Below are 20,657 nucleotides of genomic sequence, written 5' to 3' on the forward strand. Positions count from 1 at the left end.
CACATTTTCGTTTTTATTTTTTCCTGACCAGAATCTTTTTCCAATTTTAGCTTTAGTCATTGCATTAGTTTTTCTTAACTTCACACTTTTGTGGCAGCTTAGAATGTAAATATGTTTACATTTGTTACTCGAGGTGGTTTGATGGCGTGGACAATATAAAATAAGCGTAAATTAATCGAACAATACGGTGAATAACTAATGAAATGAAATAATATCTTCAAATCTTTCTGGACATCACAGTGCTCCATCTTGGCACGTTTCTCAAAACCGGATCTGATCTTGACAAAGACGTGGTGACTCCTGAAAACGGAGAGCTGAGCGCAACCATTGATGCCAAGCCAGGTGAAATCAATTTGCAGTCGCCATCAACAAAAGCTCGATTCAGCGAAGGCTTCGGCGCGTTGTAACGCTCCATTGCGCCAATTTCAGGTTGTTCAAAGGCTTCAGGCGGAAGATTAAAACGCTCAAAAACCTCAAGTGGAGAACAGTAAAGCTTTCCCTGGATTTGTGCGAACGCCTGCTTGGCACGCTTCTGCTGTCTTTTTTCAAGAACAGATCCTATTTCAAGAAACTTTTCCTGGATAGCATAACTTGTGCGACTGCCGTCAAGATTGTCAAACTGACACTGAACTGCAGGCGGTGACAGAAAATTCAATTTAGCAACACCTCTCCAATGTCATTTGGCGAGGGAATGATTTGCTAAGAAAAGTGTCAAATGCTGACGGCTTCACGCCGCAGCCGATTGAATTCCACTCAAAGGTTCCACTGTCTCGACAAAATGATTCCACAAATGAACTTGGCATGCTTGTGTTTCAAATATGTTCTTGTGGTCCTGTTGTTTGATGCCACGTGGAAGGCACGCTGTCCTTTATATCACATTACAGACATACGTACAGATGACATCAAAAGAGTTCATCTTAGCTTTTTGCACTCCTGGATTTTCATATTGAAGACATTTGAATTGGCTTCCACATCCACAATCTCAGCGCAGAATCCAGTGAGCAAGCGTGTGTATTCCGTCCTCTCAGCTCTTTTAAATCTCAATTGCCGCTTTTGACCTCCTTGACTGTCATCTTAAAATGCTGTCAGAACTTCAGAGGTTCAACATTTTTGGAGAGCCCTCTCTCCGACTCCGAGTTGCTAAAAAGCCAGGGCGCGCTTGCTGAGCTGGCTGGCGTGACGCCCCCAGGTGGCATCCGACGGAAGCAATGTACTGTGTTGTCTCTGATGTGTGGTGCTCAGAGTGGCAGGATGATGTTTCAGACAACCAGTCGGAGTACTCGGTGGGGTCCGAGGACGAGGACGAAGACTTCGAGGAGAGGCCGGAAGGTATCCCGCTCCTTTCATTAGGGACACTTCATAAGGGACACCTGCAAAGGGTCGACGCCAGCATTTTGTAGCCGTACCTAATGAAGTGTCCAGTGAGTGTGTACAACACAATGCAGTAATCTCCGGCCAATAGCTAAACCAGAATTAGTGTTTCAAAATAAATATATATATATTTTTTTTTAAATCATGGTGGCAACAAAACTTGCGCGTAACTCCTCCACCCCTGAAATTGTTTAGCTTTGCTGATGTCATTGAGCTCGAACAACAAATGTGCCATCACAAACTATCATCCAAAAGACTTTCATATTCTTTCAAACAAAATTCACAACATTACTTTAATGTGCTGCAAGGACGCTCTGTAACTTCTGCTAACAACCCAGGCTAAACTCCTCCCTGACCTAATGGATCACTTCAGCAAACTTCCTTGACACCAATTACTACTTTCCTATTAGGTGCCATCTTGTGACAAGGTCGTTCGAAGAAGATATTCCACAGAAAAAAGTGCATGTGTGAACATATTGAATCACCAGGCGGGGGATTACTGAAACGTGAGTCATAAAATATGTTTTAGCATTTTGATTTTACTGAATGTTTTTTTTTTTTTTTTTTTTTTTGTGGCAGGTGGTCGCCGACATTCTCGCCGTCATCTGAGGAACGACAAAGATAAGCCCTTGCCCCCCCTGCTGGCCCGAGTCGGCGGCAGCATCGAGGTAAAATCTGTGACGTCACTGAGGTGATGCCACACATTTCCGAATAAAATGATTTGCCCGCTTTCTTTTTTGAATCTTTTGACCATTTTATATCATATGATTATCAATCTAGTTTTATGAACAAATAATTACATTTAATAAAGGAAAAAACCCAAACATGTACGGCCCTATTTCAAAATGTAATCTACGATGAGACAACAGTTCAACTTTTTGTCATCAGAATAACCCAGAAGAGCGAGGCAAATAGTTTTTTTTACTGTATTTTGTGCAGTTTATGTGTGTGTGCTTGTAACTTGGGACACGCGTTGCTCTTCAGGTTCTTGGCTTCAACGCCCGGCAGAGGAAAGCCTTCCTGAACGCCATCATGCGCTGGGGCATGCCTCCCCAAGACGCCTTCACTTCCCACTGGATTGTGCGAGACCTGAGAGGGAAGAGCGAGCGCGAGTTCAGGTGATGCTCTAATAACTACATTTGGACTCAAAAGAAACTCACACTTTTAGACCAGCGACCAATGCAGCGAGCAAATTGCTCTGGTTGATCACAGAGAACCAAACTTTATAAAAAAACATATTTTAATTCAACATTTTTCAATTTATTGCCACTCCAAGTTGACATTTACTGTGGAAAAAGAATTTCAAATGCATTTGAACCATGAAGTGTCATTGAGACACTAACAAAACTTGCATAGTACATGTCAGAGTAATTATATCCCTTTAAGCAACAGGTAATTTTTTCATTTTTTTTTTATACATCATTTATTTTTACATTTATTTTGTATTGCATTTTAATGTCTTAAATAGTGCAAATATACTGTCTACTGTATTTTGGATTATTGTAAACGTAGAAAATACAAAAATGCCATTTTGCCTGTATTTTTGTAATAATAATATAAATAATAATAATAAATAAATGTAAATAACAAATAATAGAAAACAATACATAAACACTGTACCGTGTTACTATAAAAAAAAAAAAAGTAGCGTGGTAATGATAAACACCAGTGAAAACATTTTCTGTGACAGTCTGGCAAATGATTTCAACGCCTTTGTCTTCATCTCCAAGTGTGTAGTCTCGTTTTTTCTTTCTTCTCCTTTAAAAATGACTTCCCACTGTGATTGTGATTGTGGTTGTGATGTGACCAGGGCCTACGTGTCTCTGTTCATGAGACACTTGTGCGAACCGGGCGCCGACGGGGCCGAGACGTTTGCGGACGGTGTCCCGCGTGAGGGGCTGTCATGACAGCACGTGCTCACCCGGATTGGAGTCATGTCGCTGGTCAGGAAAAAGGTCAATGCGGACTCCACCCTCACAAATCAGCACAGAAATATTCGATACGACAAGATTCTTTGGCTAGATCGCATTGACAGATCAACGGATGACGCACAATCCCAATCTGGATGTTTTTGCTCTGCTCCAAAAATTTTAAAAATGACCCATTTATCTGTACCAAATGTAGTGGTTGTTGAGAAACAGATATTTGACAGACTATACTCACAGGCATATACTTTTTATCCTTTGTGACAAACAACTAATAGTACTGCAATTTATTGAGCAGTAGTGACGATATTATACTGGCCTCTGGTGGCCATTTTGCGCACACCAGAAGGAGGCCTTTCGTGTTAAAGTCTGAAATCATGACGTGCAAACTGATTCATTGTTTACATTCTATTTAATTATGTTATTATAATTTCGTAAGGCATGGCTCTGTTAAGTTTGATTTGTGTGGCTGTGGGTCTGAATGATTGTTGTGGATGGCAGGTTCAAGAGTTTGAACACGTCAACGGAAAGCTGAGCTCGCCGGACTTGATCCCCATCGGTATGGAACTGAAGAAGCTGACCGAGAGTGTCTCGTCAGACCCGAACACCCCGCTACAGGCCAGCCCGGTCGCCACGCAACCCGGGACCCCAAACCCACCAGGTCAGCAAGAATTAGCACAAACAATATTCAGAAAACGTGCTAGATATGTATTTTCAAGAATCTTTTGTGCTTTTGTAGAGAAGACTGAGGCTCCCGCTGAGGACAAGGACTCAACCGAGCAAGACGGCAAGAAACAGTCGGAGCAGGAAGTACGTCCTTATTCGTCTTTGGAAGGAACAACAAGTATGAAAATGTTTGGTTTAACTTGCCGCATCTTTGCAGACATGTACGGAGCCGTCACACACACGTGAAGAGGAGGAGGAGAACGAGGAGGAGAAGGAAGCGGTCGACGGCGATGAGAGCAAGGCGGCGGCCCCCGAGGAGAAAATGCGAGGAGACGACAAGGAGGACAAACAGGCAGAGGTGGCGAGCAGTCACGACTCGCCTAAAAGTGAGAGTCAGTCCAAAGAACCGGAGAAGCCTCCCCAGGGAGGAGAAGGCGAGGAGAAGGAGAGCAAAGCAGGTAAGGACGCCGTGCGTCTTTTGAGCTTATTTATTTATTTAGTCTTTTTTTTTAAAGAAGAGAAAGTAACATTATTACAGGAATAAAAGTTAGTACAGCAATAAAATCATATTTTTGGGAAGAAGCCATTTTTCAAGTTCAACTTTTGAATTATTCCGGCATTTTGACGCACATGTGGTAGTTGTGTTGAATGTCTCGTGTCAACGTTTCCTGAAGCCAAAAAGTCTGAGAACGCCGAGTGCTGATGTGTTGTGTGTTGTCGTTGCAGATGAGGTGAAAAGCGAGGACGCCGCCGCCGCCGCCGCCGCCGCAGACGCTCGCCTGAATGGCGACAAAGACACGGCGGACGAAGTGGAGGATGCCAGGAAGGAGGACAAGAACGGATTCAAAACCAAGTTCATGTTCAATATCGCCGATGGCGGCTTCACAGGTGAGCGACCGCCACTTTGGATCGGTGCAGCGAGTGAACGACAATCATCACTTTCCTTCCTGCTCTGAATATCAAAACCAAAAATCCAAAGCGTCTGCTAATACAAAACCCCAAACTGACTCCAATCGATGTGTTCCCATCTCAGAGTTACACACGCTGTGGCAGACGGAGGAGCGAGCGGCGCTGTCGTCCGGCAAGATGGCTGACATCTGGCACCGTCGCCATGACTACTGGCTGCTGGCGGGCATCGTCACGTATCCTTTCTTGCCGTTCAAGTTGACTTTGGGTCTTTCCCGGGATCGGTGTGTGCCGCCTTAACCGCAGAGCAGGCACGGCTACGCGCGTTGGCAGGACATCCAGAACGACCCGCGCTACGCCATCCTCAACGAGCCCTTCAAGACCGAGATGCACAAGGGCAACTACTTGGAGATGAAGAACAAGTTCCTGGCGCGGCGATTCAAGGCCAGTGGGGGACACAGAGAGATGAAAAAGGGGCGGCGGTTGCTGGGGGGCTGGACAGTCAAGTCATTCATTTGAAACCACGACCCGCATTTTAAACCTCAATTTGCAAACATAAGATGAGTTCCATCCCCTTACTTGGCTAAAAATAACCCAAATTGATTTCTTTTGAGTTCATTTTAGGCAAGAAATTTGAAGGATGTAATCTTGGTCTCCAAGGTTGAAAGTCTTGGACCAAGCAATCCTGACACGAACCCCTAATTTGAGACCCCCACCCTTACCCGAGACGCTCACCCTGACTTGAAAGCCGAGCCCTACCGAGTAACGTGAGGTATGTTGTATGTCTTGCGGCGGGCGCAGTTGCTGGAGCAAGCGCTGGTGATCGAGGAGCAGCTTCGGCGCGCCGCCTACCTCAACATGAGCCAGGACCCCGGGCACCCCGCCATGGCTCTCAACACGCGCTTCACTGAGGTGGAGTGTCTGGCCGAGTCTCACCAGCACCTGTCCAAAGAGTCCCTTGGCGGGAACAAGCCGGCCAACGCCGTGCTGCACAAAGGTCAGAATCCGCATCCAGAAGCACATTTTTATATCCAGACCGGCACATTCATCGATCGGAATCCCTCTGAATCGGAGCCTCTTAACCTCTTTGGTTAACTTCTGGAGAGCTTGTAGTACGAAAAAAAAAAATCTTTTGCATTAAGCTAAATTCAAACAGAACTGAACTGATGAGTTCCGACATGACATGAAATCTACACAGTTTTTATTCTTATTATTTTGTGGATGCTGTAATGGATAAACAATATATCCATTCATTTTAATGGAGGAAGATAATTTGAGATCTGTGTGTGTGTGTGTGTGTGTGTGTGTGCGTGCGCAGTCCTGAACCAGCTGGAAGAGCTCCTTAGCGACATGAAGGCCGACGTGACGCGGCTGCCCAACATGTTGTCCCGCATCCCGCCCGTGTCGGCGCGCTTGCAGATGTCCGAGCGCAGCATCCTGAGCCGCCTCACCAGCCGAGGTGGTGAACCTCCGCCGCAGCAGGTATGTGGATGGACAATATTCACTTCAAAGAGTAAGCGAGTCTGCCGCAAAAAAAAATCTCTCTCTTTTTATTTTTTGTCAGACTTTCAGCCCAGGAGGCTTCACATGCTCCCAGCTGTACGGAGGCACCTTTGGGGGTCAGTTCAGGGGCCCCGGGGGCCAGCCCATGGTCAATTACAGTCAGATGCCTCTGGGGCCATACGTCAGTGGTAAGAAAAAGCATTGATTTGGAATAAAAAAAAAAAAAAAAGAAAACTTGCCGCAGCACAGCTATGGAGGTGTAGTGGTTGCATCTTCCGCTTTTGGAGGTCTGCATGCAATTCTTTAGAAATGTACTTTGTGCGATTTGACCTCTTGGATCGACTCCAACAAATCTGTTTTGGCTTGGCTTCTACCCTGTCAATGCTAATTTCAAAGGGCTGCTTCGAGTGGTAGCGAACTGTGTGCGTCTGCAAAAATACCAAAACAAAGTCTAGCCGGCCTCTGCGCCCATTTCGAGTGTAAACACCATTATGGAGGAGGCCTATTGGTTTGAAATGAAAGCACGAGGTACCGCAATATTCTTGACAGCACTAAAAACCTGAATGGAAAAGTCCTGTTGATTTTGTATGGCAAGAAAAGGTGCCCAAACGAACGGTCGATTTGTTGTGAAACACAACACAAGGTAACACGACTGCAGGAGCTGAACAACACCCAGAACCTGACATTGACAAGAGGGGAATCGTTTTCTTGATTTTCAATAGCAACTCGTTGACAACTAATAGCGGACGATGCCTCGTGATTTGGATTTTGTGTGCCGACTAACTTTGACAAGTGTAATTACCTGTGCAGATTTTGAATGAGGTGACAAATCTCCAACCAGTATACAAGGTAATTCAGGGTGTACCCCGCCTACTGCAGCTGGGATAGGCCCCAGCACGCCCGCGACCCCCGTGAGGGGAACCGGCTCGGATAATCGATGGGTGGATTCTTGTCCTAAAAGAACCGAAATAGTTCAACTTGCTAAGCTTGGTGGTGGTTGTTTCCGTTTGCTTTTGGGTTCTCCTTGTGGTCCATCTGACATGAAACCTCTGAACCTTTTTCAGTGTCTAACGGTCCTCCAAGCAGCCACCTGGACAAGAAGACCTTCGAGTCCCTGCGAGACGCGGCCACGCCCGACCTGAAGTCTGGCAAAGCCAGCGACGTCATTTGCATCGAGGACTGAGATGCTTTCTCCCCTGGGCCGCGTCCTCCATCTTTGTTTTCTTTTCATTTGCAGATGTATTGAATCTGAAGAATTGCACTTTTACCTTTGCAGAGGTTTTTTTAACTTGATATTTTCACTGAAAAACCTCAGACAAGATGTCAGGACTGAGGTAAAATGTGACTTTTCCCTCTCTTTTTTGTTTTTTGTTTTCCCAGTGGACGTTTGAGTGCAGTTTTCCTTTATGCGTTGTTGTCATTCACGTAGTGTTGATTCCTTTTGAAAGACTCTCCATGGATGCAGTAAATGCCTGGAAGTGCGCCACCCGCTGGTTGCGACGGTCTTTACCTCTCATTGGTGACACCTGCAGGACTTTTGATGCATTGCAGTGTGTTTTGTGAGTACGATACCTGTGATTGTTTCTGTTTTGAATGTTGGCTGCACTAGGTGGGGATCCGAGGGCTGAGGGGGGCTGTATGTGGCCCCTCGTTGGAACTGATGATTTGCCTTCATTTGTGGGACTTTAATTATGAGAATCTTAAAGATTTCTCTTGATATTTATAATGACCAACCCCCCCCCCCTCCACACCACCACCACCCGAACAAAACAGCTTTTGCTTTGATTGTTTTAAGACTGAGATGGGACCATCAAAACTGTTTTGTCCTCAGTCCTGCGTGAAGATTTTCGTTTGTGGTTTTGTTTGAAATCAAGAATGCTGTCTGTTTTATAGGCTTGAAACCGTAACTGGAACCCTTGTTTTGAAACCCTAATTTGGAACCCTATCACAAAACCTTAATATGAAAACCTACCCGTTTTAAGACTTCCTAATTTGAAAGCTTGAAACACTAACACGGGCAGTTTTAAGACCGTGATGAGACCTCAAAGCTCAGTTTTTCCCTGATGGCTTGGAACCTTCAACCCTAATCCTGTCTCAAAACCATAATTTCGCACCCTCACCTTTTTCTGAAACCCTAAAGCGGATGCTTTTAAAACTGCAGTGGGTGCATCTAAGCTCAGTTTTAACATTCTGTTCTTATTTCATGGTTCTGTGTCAGTTTGTCAACTCAAGATGTTTTTTTTTGTAAAGACTTGAAACCCAATCCTGTCTTGAAACCTTAATGAATTTGAAACTTGGTTTTGGTCTACAATTTACATGGACAGACGTTTTTAACGCTTGCGTTCCATAATGTGTAACATGTGGTATGTCAGAATTGAAATGATGTCATCTGTGAGATGATTGTCAGCTGACCTTCTGTCATCAACATGCTGATGTAAGAAGAACACCTTTATTTTTCCCCCCCCAGAATGCTATTTATCTCATGCAAACTGAATTTGGGAGTCGTTTTTTTTTCACTTTTAGTTTTTGTTGGTGTTGCAAACGACTCATGTTGCAGACGAAACCTCAGAAACCTGTAAATAAAGTGTCAAAATTCAAACAAACAAAAAAAATGAATGTCCGCCGCGCTGTGACCTCGAGGGCACATACGTGACAACATATTCTGATCACATGCAATCAAACTGGAGTCGGGATGAATGTACTGTCTATGAAAAAACTAACAAACCAAGACTTCAGTCTAATATTATAAATATTGCGTATGTACATGCTTCTAATGAACATGGCTTCAAAAGCTTGAGAAAAGAAATGAAAAAAAGACCTTGACAAGGCACCTTTTGTTGCAGTGAATGCACAGCTTCTGAAGCTTTTTCTATGGCGGTTCACTTTGGGGCTTCTTCTTCGGACTTGTGCTGTCAAGCAACTGGGCCACCAAGTGAACGGTCATCTTTTGATTTGTACTGTGCATTTGTTTGATTGTGTTTTAATAAATCTTCCGATGACATATTTGTGCTTGTTGACTTTGCGAGATGAAAAAAAAAGTGACATTTCATTCAAATAGATGAGTAATTGCTCAACCACTGAAGTGAGAAGTCTGCAAAAATTACCTAAATTTACTGTTTCGTCCAAACTGCAGCGCATGATTTCATTATGTAATTAACATTTTTAAGTATTTTCATGAACTGCTATATCATTTGCTTTTTAATTTTGCATTTTTCAAGTTAGTTTTCCTGTGTAAAAAGTATTTAGAAGTTTGTGAACACATGTCAGGGGGTTGCAACGGTCTAATAGAGGTGTAAGACCCCCGACCTCACCCCCCCAAAAAAAAATTAAAGTCAACTTCCACTTCGCGAAATTTCACTTTTCGTCCGGGATTCTGCGCCCCATTACCCGCGAAAACGAGAAGCGTAAATAAAAAAGAATCTAAAAAAAGAAGCTAAACCCGGAAGTGGCCGCCGAGGCAGATTGGCTTTAATTCCTTTCCACCCGCCTACTTTGCCCCTCAAACCCTCCTGGGATTGGTCGATACTCTCACCGCGACCACTCCCATTGGTCGCTGGCTTGCCTTCGGCCTGCCTCACCATTGGCCGGCGTCGCGTGAGAGCTCTCGCTCGGCCGCGGAACCTTTGTGCGGCTGTCTGGGCAACAGCTCGGGGTCGCGGACTGTGGGAGGAGGGAGGCAGGCAGGCTGGGTGGGAGAAGAAGCGAAGAAAGGACTGAAAGGGATGGAAGCGGGGGGGAAAGCACTGCTGAAAAAGCGGCGAGGGCTTGGCGGAGAGAAGCTCGACGACGCAGAAGCGTAGCCGACTAGCGAAGGTGGCGTCCGAGCGTGGACAACTTGCCGACAGGACACCAAACAAGGAGCCTCCAGTGATGACATTTTGATGGCCCTTTGCCAGGATTAAAGCAAGTCACAGGACGCAGAGGTGACGTGTTTTTCTTCTTCTATTTTTGCAATTTGCAGTGGCAGCAGCTTTGTTAAAGGTGTGTGGGGGGGGGTCATCAATGTGGGGGAGGGAGTAGTGCTGGCTAGTGGCGGTCCACGGGCCTTGTTTTGGGGGTAACGTCCCACCAGGAAGGATGAGACTCATGGTGTCTGGACGCTTTTCAACAAAGCCTGCATGCACCACCAGGAGATCCCCTTCTTGTCCATCCATTCATTTTCTTTGGGCGTGAAGTGTGGTACACCCCGGACTGGTCGCCAGTGAATTGCAAGGCACAAATCTGAACAGAAGGTGAGAGAAATGCTGTACATGCTGCTGGACTGGTCGTCTGCGCCAATCACAGGTCACATGCAGTCCCTTCCAGAAGTGTAAGAATGAAACTTAGTTGTTGTATGCTAAAGACATTTTGGGTTTCAAATAAAAAAAGACTACACCCAATGTTTGTGCAATAGCTCTGAAGGATTTTCCCCTCTGCTCTCAGCTTCTAAATAGTTTGTGTTTCTGGCTGTTCTTGTTTGCTTGACAGCAAATGCAGTTTTCACAGGTGAAAACCCAATGCCAAAAAAAAAGCCCTATCTAATATTTGACCAGTCAATCCAGTCACATGTTCCAATACTTTTGCCCACTCCAAAAAATGGGTGGCGTCAGCCAAAAGGTACTCTCTCTGTCGGGAGTTGTTTAGCAAAAAGCTGCAATCCAACTTTTGGCTTATCTTCATCTTTTGATCTGAAACCCAAATGTCTTCAGTGTACAACAAAATCCAAAGAATTGAGAGCCTCCCGTCCGGTGATGGACGTCATGCTGTGTCTTCGGGAGTCCCAGGCTGGGAAGTTAAAGGGGAAGCAGCAAAGTCCTGATTTGCATTTCCTCCATCTTGCAGGGGGCTGCGCGGGCTCACTGCATCGCATTGTTGTCTTCTTAGTCACTGGCCGATTCATTGACGCACTCCCGACAGCCAGCACACGCACAGGCCTCCATTGAGAGGCTTGGAGGTTCGCTTGACAACCGCACCGAGCTGTCAAATATTGCACAATGGGGATGTCTGCCCTCCACGGAGCAAGGGAAGGGAAAACTTAGCGTTTGGGAGACTTCCTGAAGGGTGGAAGCGAGAGTGGTGGTGGGAGTGTGTGAGATTTTTTTGTTTTAGCAGTTTGTCCCAACTGTGTTGAATGGGCTTGTTCTTCCACACCACGATCTTTCAGAAACGCCTTTACGGAGCGTGCGGAGTGAACTAGCAACAGACAATTGCCTTCCCCAAACTTCAAAAAGTCTTTTCCCGAATGAAAAATGTTGAGTCCAGTTATAATTGCATGACGTAATTGATTCATAAAAATTACATACAATGATGCTAATATCTATTTAACTTAGAATTACAATTTGTAGCTCAAAACTTGGGCCGACCGATTAATCAGTCTTTGTTTTTTTTTTGCGGATTTTTGCTGATTGTTCTTTTTTTTAACTCGCATCATCTTCAACATCAATTGCAGTTGAAGACAAAGAAAATGACATTCAGGCACCCCCACAAAAAATTTAAATCATCAAAAACTGCCATTTCTTTCTCTGTTGTAAAGTTAAACAAATACTGAAGGACAAAATGATTGTAAAAGCATTCAGCGATTGAAAAAGTTATTTTATTCATTTCTTTCTTAAATCGATTGGCCGATTAATCCATTATCAGAATTTTCTCATTGCCAAATATAGGAATTGGCAGCTGCTTCACAAAATCCATCTCATCCGGGCCCTTATTACAATTACTGAGACATTGATGCCACTTTTGTTTGCCCATCTCTGGAGTTTTGCATCTTCTGTTAGCATGGAGCTAGCGGACCACATTATTTGTTTTGGGGAAAAAAAAAGTAATTCTCTTTTGTTTTATGTTTAGTTGTGCAATAAACTTCAGCCAATGTTAATTGTGAATTTTTAGTTATTTAGCATTTGTTCATATATTTTTTAATTATTTGTTTAAAATAATGTAGTATTGCTGCCATTACTTCAACTCCTACTAATCATCATAAAAAAAGAACAACATTTTATATTTTTTATAAAGCGCCTTGTGATAACTTGTGTTGTGAAGTGGCGCTATGCAAATAAAATTAGAGTCCACGCCAAAAGCGAGGGGGCGGGGCTAAGGAAACTAGTGTAGGTCATAAAAGAACCATAAATCCAACCCTCTAAAACAAACAAAGTCTCAACAGAAACTCAGGTGCATTGAATATTGTCGCTTTCTATTCCAATGTCCCAATTTGACAAGATGAATACAATCCTTGTGTGTGTGTGTGTGTGTGCGTGCGTGCGCGCGCGTGCCCAACACATTCAGCACATCCTCGTCTTGCGACAAAGGACACACGCTATGGGAGCAGTGCGCCATTGTTCTGAGAGCACAGATGGGTGACCTTGTCTTGAATGCGACAGCAACAACTTGCATGCTGCTGCTCCTCCAGCACATCCATCATATTAGTCGAGTTGATCGCAAGGTTGCGTTGCCAGCATGCAGCAAGGCAGGTGAAAGTCACACTGATGACCGGCGGGAGCGTGATTGCTTTTGTCCCAATAAACACAACTGTTGACAAAATATCGGAATCTTTCGCTGTTGGCAAATAGTGAAAACGAGTGAGTAATCGAAAGCCATCCTCAACATGTTACATTTGCATGTGCGATGTCATGTAAGTTTATTCTAGCGTGTTATTTAGGCTTGTATGCTAACACAATTGTTGTGCTTCACGTGAAGGTGGTTTGCGGTGTTGAATTATATGAGCGATACTTAGTGATGAACAAATGAAGCTTCATGAAGCACTTGTGATACATTCTGACACCTCTAGATGGCACTCTTGCACTAGCCTTTATTTTCGTCTAGAGGAGTAAGCAAATATCACAAGTGCTTCATGAAGCTTCACTTTCCCATCACTCCCAATACTGAATACATCCGCGTATGGAACAGCGTTACGAACTTGCGTGTTCTCAAAGCATGATGTCATGCTTTATGATTTTAAGATTTGCTGACATCTTGTGGCATCCATATGCAATTCCAAACTCTACATGTCAATTTCATTTAAGAATTTCAATTTTGAGCCCAGGACCCCCTTGTAAAAGGTGACCAGCGTTCGGTGTGGTATGAAATACTTTTCACATGGTGTCGCTTGCTTTCGACGTACAAATTCCCGACATCGCCTTTTCCACAAGTGGCAAATATTCTGAAAAATACGGGTGTGACCGTACCTCACGGCAGGCTTCCACTCAGGTCATTGAGTCTTGGACAACCAAAGCAAGGACGTATGCGGTCCGTCCTCAAGGACCTGCCTCTGATTTTAAGCTTGCTCAATGATCATTTCAAGCTAGGAAGCGGAAGGAAACGCTGCACAATCATCAGCTCGTGGCGACGTTTTGTGGCCTCGTCTGCTGAGTCTTGTGCAATTGTTTGCCCCCGAAGAAAGTCCCCCCCCAAAAAAAGTTGCATTTCCTCGTCTGTGACTCTCGCTTACTTCTTGCCCACGTTTTGTTCAGTGCCGTCATTCTCTCTCGTGTGGGACTTTTACAGTCGCTTGCTGCACTCTGACTTTTTTTGTGCCTCTTCTGGCAGATTTACGGCTGTTTGCAAAGTGTGAAGTGCTCCTTATTTTAAGCGGGCCCGTGAAAACGCCTTCACTCCGCTGCTTTCAACTTGGCTTTCGTTGCGACTGGGAATGGCATTGTCGCCACCGAAAACAACCTCACAAGAACTTTGGTCCAGTTTGCGGTTAACGCAGTATTCAAAGCGAGTCGCGTTGTGGACCAAATCCGATTTTGATTTTGGTATGATTCCAAACAAATCTGGACAAAGTTTCCAATCTGGCAAATGAACTCATCGGGATTGTCCGGTAGCAGCATTACTTTGTAGATGCCACAGGATGGCGCCAAAACAATATTTTTTTTTTATATTCGAGGAAATGCCGAACGCCACTTTACGGGGGGTCACAGAATAACGACATCTTTTTTTCTTGTTTAGATTTTCGGCCCCGCATGCGTGCCATTGAACTAATCGCATTCAAGTGTCAATTATTCAAAGGTCCATATTCCCTGTATGACTTTTCAACTAAGCTGGGTGTAAAATGCAGATACTTTTAATGCAAATTGCCAAATCGCTGGCTGGTTCTTGGAGTGAGACGCGTTTGCAAGTTAAGCGCATTCATTTGCACACACACGGGCAATCAAGCGTCGCGCAAGCTAACGCTAATCGCTGCATCCGGCAAATATCAGTGCAGCTTTGCTAACCTTATAAATCGGCTGCTTCTGCATGATAGTCCGGCCGTCCCTTGAAAGTGGCTCTGGATCTTCAGCCAGCCTCGCTTGGCGATATTTGTTTTGACACACGTACACCATTTCAGTAAACAGCAGAGGACAAAAAATTATCTTGGTTGTTTTGTATTACGCGCAATGCGTGAGCCGGCACTCAAAATGTTTTTGTACACGAGTTCTAAGGACTCCTTTTTCCATAAAATGTCCTCAGTCAAATGATGGTTGTGAAATTAAAACCTGAGCATTCTTATCTTTACAAAGGAGGACTTTTCCGTAGCGCTTTTGGGTATGAAGAAAAGAAGTTTCTATGCAGTAATGCTGCTTAGTCAGTCCCAAAGTTTTCTTGAGCTATGCGACCTGTTGGGCCACTCGACTTGGCGGCGTCACTCCACTTATTACGACATTTGCTCAACCGTGGGGGGGATTTTTTTCCCCCCCAAGAGTCGTATATCGGCCAAGGGCGGGTGTGTTGGAGTCAGTTTCATCTCCATTCTCTCATCTTATTTCACGCCCCGTCCACCCAAAGAGAGAAGAATAGCTTTTTACTCTGTTCGCTCTTTGTTTTGTCCAAACTGAAATCGTTTGCCAAATCTAGATAAATGCCACTTCCCTCATATGTCACGAGTTAGGAGCAATGACAACATTGCTCAGTTAGAAGTGAAAATTAAATGCAACAAGATAACGGTAGAAAGAAGAAACAAACCACCCATCTTAATGTCTGGACAGTTTCCCAATAGTTGTTTTTTTGCCCTGTGTGCTAAAAAAAAAAAAAAAGAAACACTTGGCGTGTGGCCAGAGAAAAAGTCACGTTTGTAAAAATAAGCCAGTGCGGCAGCCGTCGTTTTGTTGCTCTATAATGTTTTGAACATTTTAGCCGTCACACCTGACGCGCATTCCACTGCGGGCGAAGGCGGTTCACCTCGGCAGACGCGTCCACAAATGAGTCAGCAAGGCTCAGGCACGACGACGTGTTGGAGCTCGCCGGCAAAATTCAAAAGCACATCAGAGCTGGAAGCAGGCACGCCGTCTTGACGGAAATCTTTGCCTTTCAAAAATGTCAACTTAAAAAGTCATAGCGAGCCAGCTCGATAGATAAATGAGGTCGCGGAATAATCAGCAGTAAATTATGATTTTGTATCATTTAAAATAAAAGATCCTACTTACATCGGGGGCACGAATACCACAAGTTACTCCTCGCTAGTTTAGTTTTGGACCAATTTAAAGCTTTAATACATTTTTTATTTTTTTTTCTGGTTTAAAAAAATCAAGCCTATCATCCTATTCTTTTCAGAATCAAATATGTAATATGAGAAAGTTTAAATTTTTAAAATTCTCTTGTTAAACAATGACTTTCTTCCCTCGCTAAACTTTGACTTTCAAATGATATCACGACATTACTGAACAATTGCAGCATTTTATCCTAAATATATTTTTGTGCTTGTAAAAGATAATTATTACTGTCCTTTTTTTAAATGCAACTTTATTTATTTCTATAAGATTATTTCCCCCCCAAAAAAAGCATCGTAAATAAGCAATTACTGAGTGCACTTATGTGTATTTTATTTGATTGAATTCCTCAAAATCATTTCTCAAGGACGCCTTGACCCAAAAGTGAATGAGTATCTATCTACGAAACAGTACTAGGTGTTCCGTTTATTTAACATTTACTGACTATTTGCTATTTAGCTTCAAGGTCTGGTCAGACCTCCGCTTGTTTTTCATTCCTGGTCGCTATGGCAACCAAGCTACAACGTTCCTGTGACACTATAGCCCCTGGGAGATATTTGTTTTTGTCCAAGTGTAATCAGGAAGCACTGAACGAAAGCGTTATAATAAAATAAGAGTCTCAGCACAGAACTCTGTGGAACACCGCATGACGTCATGCTAAACTCAGACGTTATCTGCTTAAATTTCAGTCAGTCAAATAAGATGTAAACCCGTCGAAAACTCAAGCAGTGGCCCTGACGTGTAAAATAGACTGCAGTGTACTATTTTAATGTCAGACAGACAATTATTGCTCGAGGGCTTCTGGGCAGTGTTCAGGAACAAACTAGCATGTACATCTGCCGCCGCTTTCCATATTTGGTCAGATTTGTCGGCATTCCAATCTTCCATCCTCCAGCCCCCAAGCCCAAAATTGCTCCTGCTATCACTTGAGACTTTTTCTGTTGGTGGTTCTGCCACCAAGAGGAAGTGTCCCTCCACTTTCACACGAGTGGTGTGAAAGCGCGCCACTCACTCACAGCCGCGGCCCAAATGACCCGTGAGCTAATGAGTAGCGCGGTGACGAATGCAGAAACAATGCTTTTCTGCGGGCCCACCCCGTGTTTTCCCCCCACAGAAGGGTCATTGTTGCAAGTTCGGGGGCAGCGAGTGGGCCGAAGATGAGACTCGTCGTGGAATCTGCTCCGCTTGGAAAGGGAAACCATTTCTGGAGCCAATCGCACTCGTCTTTGCTTCACTGGCTTTCATGTGTTTGAAAAACATTAACGCCTCACACGCTGACTTCAAAGTGGCCCCGCAAAAATTCTAAACGGCACCAATGAAAAGCACGAGCGCCGGAATGAGATCGTGACCGACATTCAGATGAAGCAATAAGTGCTGACGAGAACTTTGATTTATTTATTTTTTCAAGTAATTGTCAGGTCGTTCCGGCCTGTCACAGCCAATGAATTGCTTGGGCATGGGAGGCGTTTCGGAGCTGATTAAAATGCAACGCACATGCGACGGTCGCACTGGGCAGTACGTTAACGTGCTCACCGTTGTCACATTTTGTTGAGCGAAGAAACAATTAGCGTGCGTATTCAAACTGTAAACTGCAGCCTCAAGAGAGCAAACGTAAGATTGGAGTCACGAATGGTCGTGCTTTGTTGGAGGAACAACGGGATTTAATTGCGAGTGGGGTCAATGTTCCATTGTCCTTTCCCACCTCGTAAAACACGCCTATTTAGTTAACGCTCCCGTTATGTAGCGAGACAAATAACATCGCAAAAAAAAAAAAAGTTTTTATTTCCTTCCTTTGCTTTAAATATTTCTGAATTTTTACAAAATTAGCATTAGCAACCATTTACAATTTTGGACAAAATGCATAATATGTCTGATGTAAACTTCCTTTTTACACATTTCAATGTTCTTTTTCTTTTTCATGACTAAACACGCGGCGGGTCACGTTGACCCGGGAAGATTTTTGGTGTCCTAAAAACAAGCATAACTGCGAGTTCTTCAGTCCAGGAAGATTCCTACTCATAATAATTCAACTTCTTCCCCGTCTGAAGAAGCAACGATTCTCTTGGAGCGACGGCGCCGCCACTGTCATGAGCGGCTGTGGGCCCGTCTTAATTAATCCGCCTGTAAGCCGACTTTTTGATTCCGCTAACGGACTTGCTCAGCACCATATGTCACCGCGTTGTTGCCCATTTTGTTGTTTTGCATTCCACATTTTCTTGAGAAGATTGACTTGCCCCTCAACGTTTGCTGGCTGGCTGTTGCGCAAGGTTTTTAAGAGGCCGTTTTATGGCAAAGGCATTTGATATGATTTTGTTAAGAAGCTTAGAACATTCCGGCTCCTGCAATCTGTCTGCTTTGCTCCCTCTATCCAGTTAACGCTTATCATGGATGATGGAAATAATGGTTTATTTCCTGTTGGCGTGCAAGGTTTCGCTGCTCGCAATGGCGACTATTAAATGCTGGGCGATGGCTCAGTGAGGTTGCTTTATACAAAATGAATAAATTGTTTCTGGAATTTTGATGATGGTTGCTGTCATGCGACAGTTGGTTTTTGCACTTGCTTTTCTGCAGAGTAATATTTAAATCCTGTATGCCGAGCCCTCAAACCATCGCCCGTCAACGTGTCTTCTCCTGTTCAAAGTCACGGCAACCCCAGCAAATTTCCAAGTCACGTCAATTCATTGCAGAGATGAACTGTACTAGTAGTCGGCACCAGATGCCACTAAAAAGTCTCCAGAACTCGTGTCGGAGAATTGACATTTTTCACAGCTCCGGCTAGCAAATGAGTCCCAAGTAGGGATTAAGTTTTATCAGATTGAACGTCGCACGTTGTCAGAGGTTGATGTGCCGATCTGCTTGTCGACTTCAGCGATTAGTGAATGCCCCACCTGGTGGTGATCACAGAAATGGCGTAAAAAATACACACCCAGTCCACCGAGAGGATTTTGCAAATCCTTTTTCAAATTCTAGGGAAGCGCGCAATTGTCCGATTTGCATGCTTGCCATCACCAACAAAGGATTCATGATTTGCAATTTTTAAACCTGTGACAATTTAACTCACAACCACTCTTTCTAGTTATATATATATTTTTTTTTTGCCGGCTGTGTTGACCACCGAAAGAATGGCTGCTAACATTTGATTTTCCAAACGTGTGCACCTCATTTAGGAGCCATGTCCACCGCCTTGTCTCAGCAACTTCCAAAACAAGACAAGGAGGTGGAGGAAGAGGAAGAGGATGAGGAGCAAGGCGAGGAGTTTGTCTTTGACGACAGCGAGGACGAGGAGAAGCCTCCCGGGGGCGGCCGAGCGCTTGCCGGCGACTCGCTTCAATTGTCAAACCCGGAAGTCCCAAAGACGTGCGAGGACGCGTCGCGGGCTGTCAAAGACGTCACGCCACAGGAAGGAAGCGTCAGCAAGGATGGTGAGACTTTCCTTGCCAGCGTAGTGGACCTTCCTTCGAGGGGTCAGCTGTTGTTCTTTCACAGATTTATGTGCATGACAAGAACAAAAAAAAAAAAAAAATTCAAAAGAAGACTGCTATTTTCAAACTCGCCTCCCACGTCACTCACCAGGCCAAGACCACACACATTCAAAGTCACATTTGCAGTTTAGAACGTATCAATTGTAAAAATGCCCGTTCACTCTTTTCCAAATATTTGACTTTAAGTTAAGGAACAAAATATCAACCTGTGTGGAATCAGGTTGGACATCTCAAATGCTGCAATTCTTCTGGGCAGCATTTTAGGTTCCAAACATTTAAGCAGACTGCTCACAGGGGTACAATTGCACAATTTATTTATTTTTTAATTTCCTGCTGCTTACTGAGGAAAATGCAATTTGTTCTCGCACGATTCATGCCTCTCGGTCGTTTGGTTTTCAATTTTCCCATTTTGTATCGTGATCTATACAAGTTGGACTTTGGTGACACAAAGGGGAATTCTAATCAAGTGCAGTGGGGGGGGGCTGTTATGTAAGAATGAGTAAGTCGACTCCCGATTGCCCCCAGTTTAGAAATTGCGCCGGTGACACTTGTTTAACCCGTCGTTAACGTTTGCTAGTCGCAGTTAAGTCATGGAAATGAGCGCACAGCTGCGCACACATCCTCGTCCTGCTTTGGTACCGCTCGCCGCTCTTCTGCAATCACTTAGAAACACCAAACACCTCTCAGGATGCTCCGGCCTTCCACGCATGTCATGTTATTACGCCGCCAATGTGGCGTTTGTTTCGGTCGAGAGGCAAGAAATCATTGCCAGATGGATGACATCAGAGAAGAGGTTTTTTTTTTGTTATTGTTGCAAGTCGCACAGGAAGGAAAGCCGCAGAGAGAGTTGAACTCAAGACCAGTTCTCTAACCACTAAACTACAAGAGCAGGCAACATGAATTTCCCTGCAAGTCATCGACAATGTTGTATTAAACTGACGGCGCACTTCTTCGTCGCTTAAATAATTGTCATTGCAATGATTCGTAAGAGAACAAAAAGATTAGATTTTTCCGGTTTACGAGACCAATGGCGCTAAGGATATGAGCAGCCTGCTCTTTGAAAACAGGCCCATGAAATCCAACAAAAGTGACTTTTAATGACTAAATTATGGATTTGACGAACAACAAACCATAAAAGTTTACAGGTCACGCCTCCTTTATTTCCAATACGACAACTCCGGGCGGCACTACAAACACTTTGACAGATGTGCTCACAATGACACTGGTCCTGCCTTCATTCCAGTAAATAATCGCAAGCTTTGTAAGGAGACGGGCCCCGGTGAGGAATGAACTCACGGCCGCCGGTTTACTTAGACGGCGTACTCCAACCACCGAGCTACGAGGCCTCGCCTTCGGGTTGTCGT

The 20,657-nt window shown here is 44.3% G+C and overlaps 2 protein-coding genes across 2 annotated transcripts in view; both read left to right on the plus strand.

Annotated features, from left to right (window-relative positions):
• Window positions 1–9,374, plus strand: part of chd5 (chromodomain helicase DNA binding protein 5) — a 29,131-nt gene extending 19,757 nt beyond the window's left edge. The window contains 14 exon segments of the mRNA XM_088308391.1: window positions 1,243–1,329; window positions 1,951–2,039; window positions 2,356–2,489; window positions 3,182–3,326; window positions 3,798–3,957; window positions 4,036–4,106; window positions 4,180–4,420; window positions 4,689–4,850; window positions 4,996–5,104; window positions 5,180–5,312; window positions 5,670–5,865; window positions 6,187–6,350; window positions 6,433–6,559; window positions 7,436–9,374. Of these exon segments, the coding sequence (XP_088164517.1) occupies window positions 1,243–1,329; window positions 1,951–2,039; window positions 2,356–2,489; window positions 3,182–3,326; window positions 3,798–3,957; window positions 4,036–4,106; window positions 4,180–4,420; window positions 4,689–4,850; window positions 4,996–5,104; window positions 5,180–5,312; window positions 5,670–5,865; window positions 6,187–6,350; window positions 6,433–6,559; window positions 7,436–7,554 (1,937 nt within the window). The 3' untranslated portion in view covers window positions 7,555–9,374.
• A 699-nt stretch (window positions 9,375–10,073) lies between these two features.
• The window catches only part of arhgef10la (Rho guanine nucleotide exchange factor 10 like a), a 91,436-nt gene continuing 80,852 nt past the window's right edge, over window positions 10,074–20,657 (plus strand). The window contains exons 1-2 of the mRNA XM_088309328.1: window positions 10,074–10,294; window positions 18,979–19,233. Of these exons, the coding sequence (XP_088165454.1) occupies window positions 18,984–19,233 (250 nt within the window). The 5' untranslated portion in view covers window positions 10,074–10,294; window positions 18,979–18,983. The remainder of the gene's footprint in view (window positions 10,295–18,978; window positions 19,234–20,657) is intronic.

This window comes from Idiotropiscis lumnitzeri, chromosome 11, assembly GCF_059441095.1.
Source record: "Idiotropiscis lumnitzeri isolate Australia: NSW breed Sydney's pygmy pipehorse chromosome 11, RoL_Ilum_1.0, whole genome shotgun sequence".
Classification (NCBI taxonomy): domain Eukaryota; kingdom Metazoa; phylum Chordata; class Actinopteri; order Syngnathiformes; family Syngnathidae; genus Idiotropiscis; species Idiotropiscis lumnitzeri.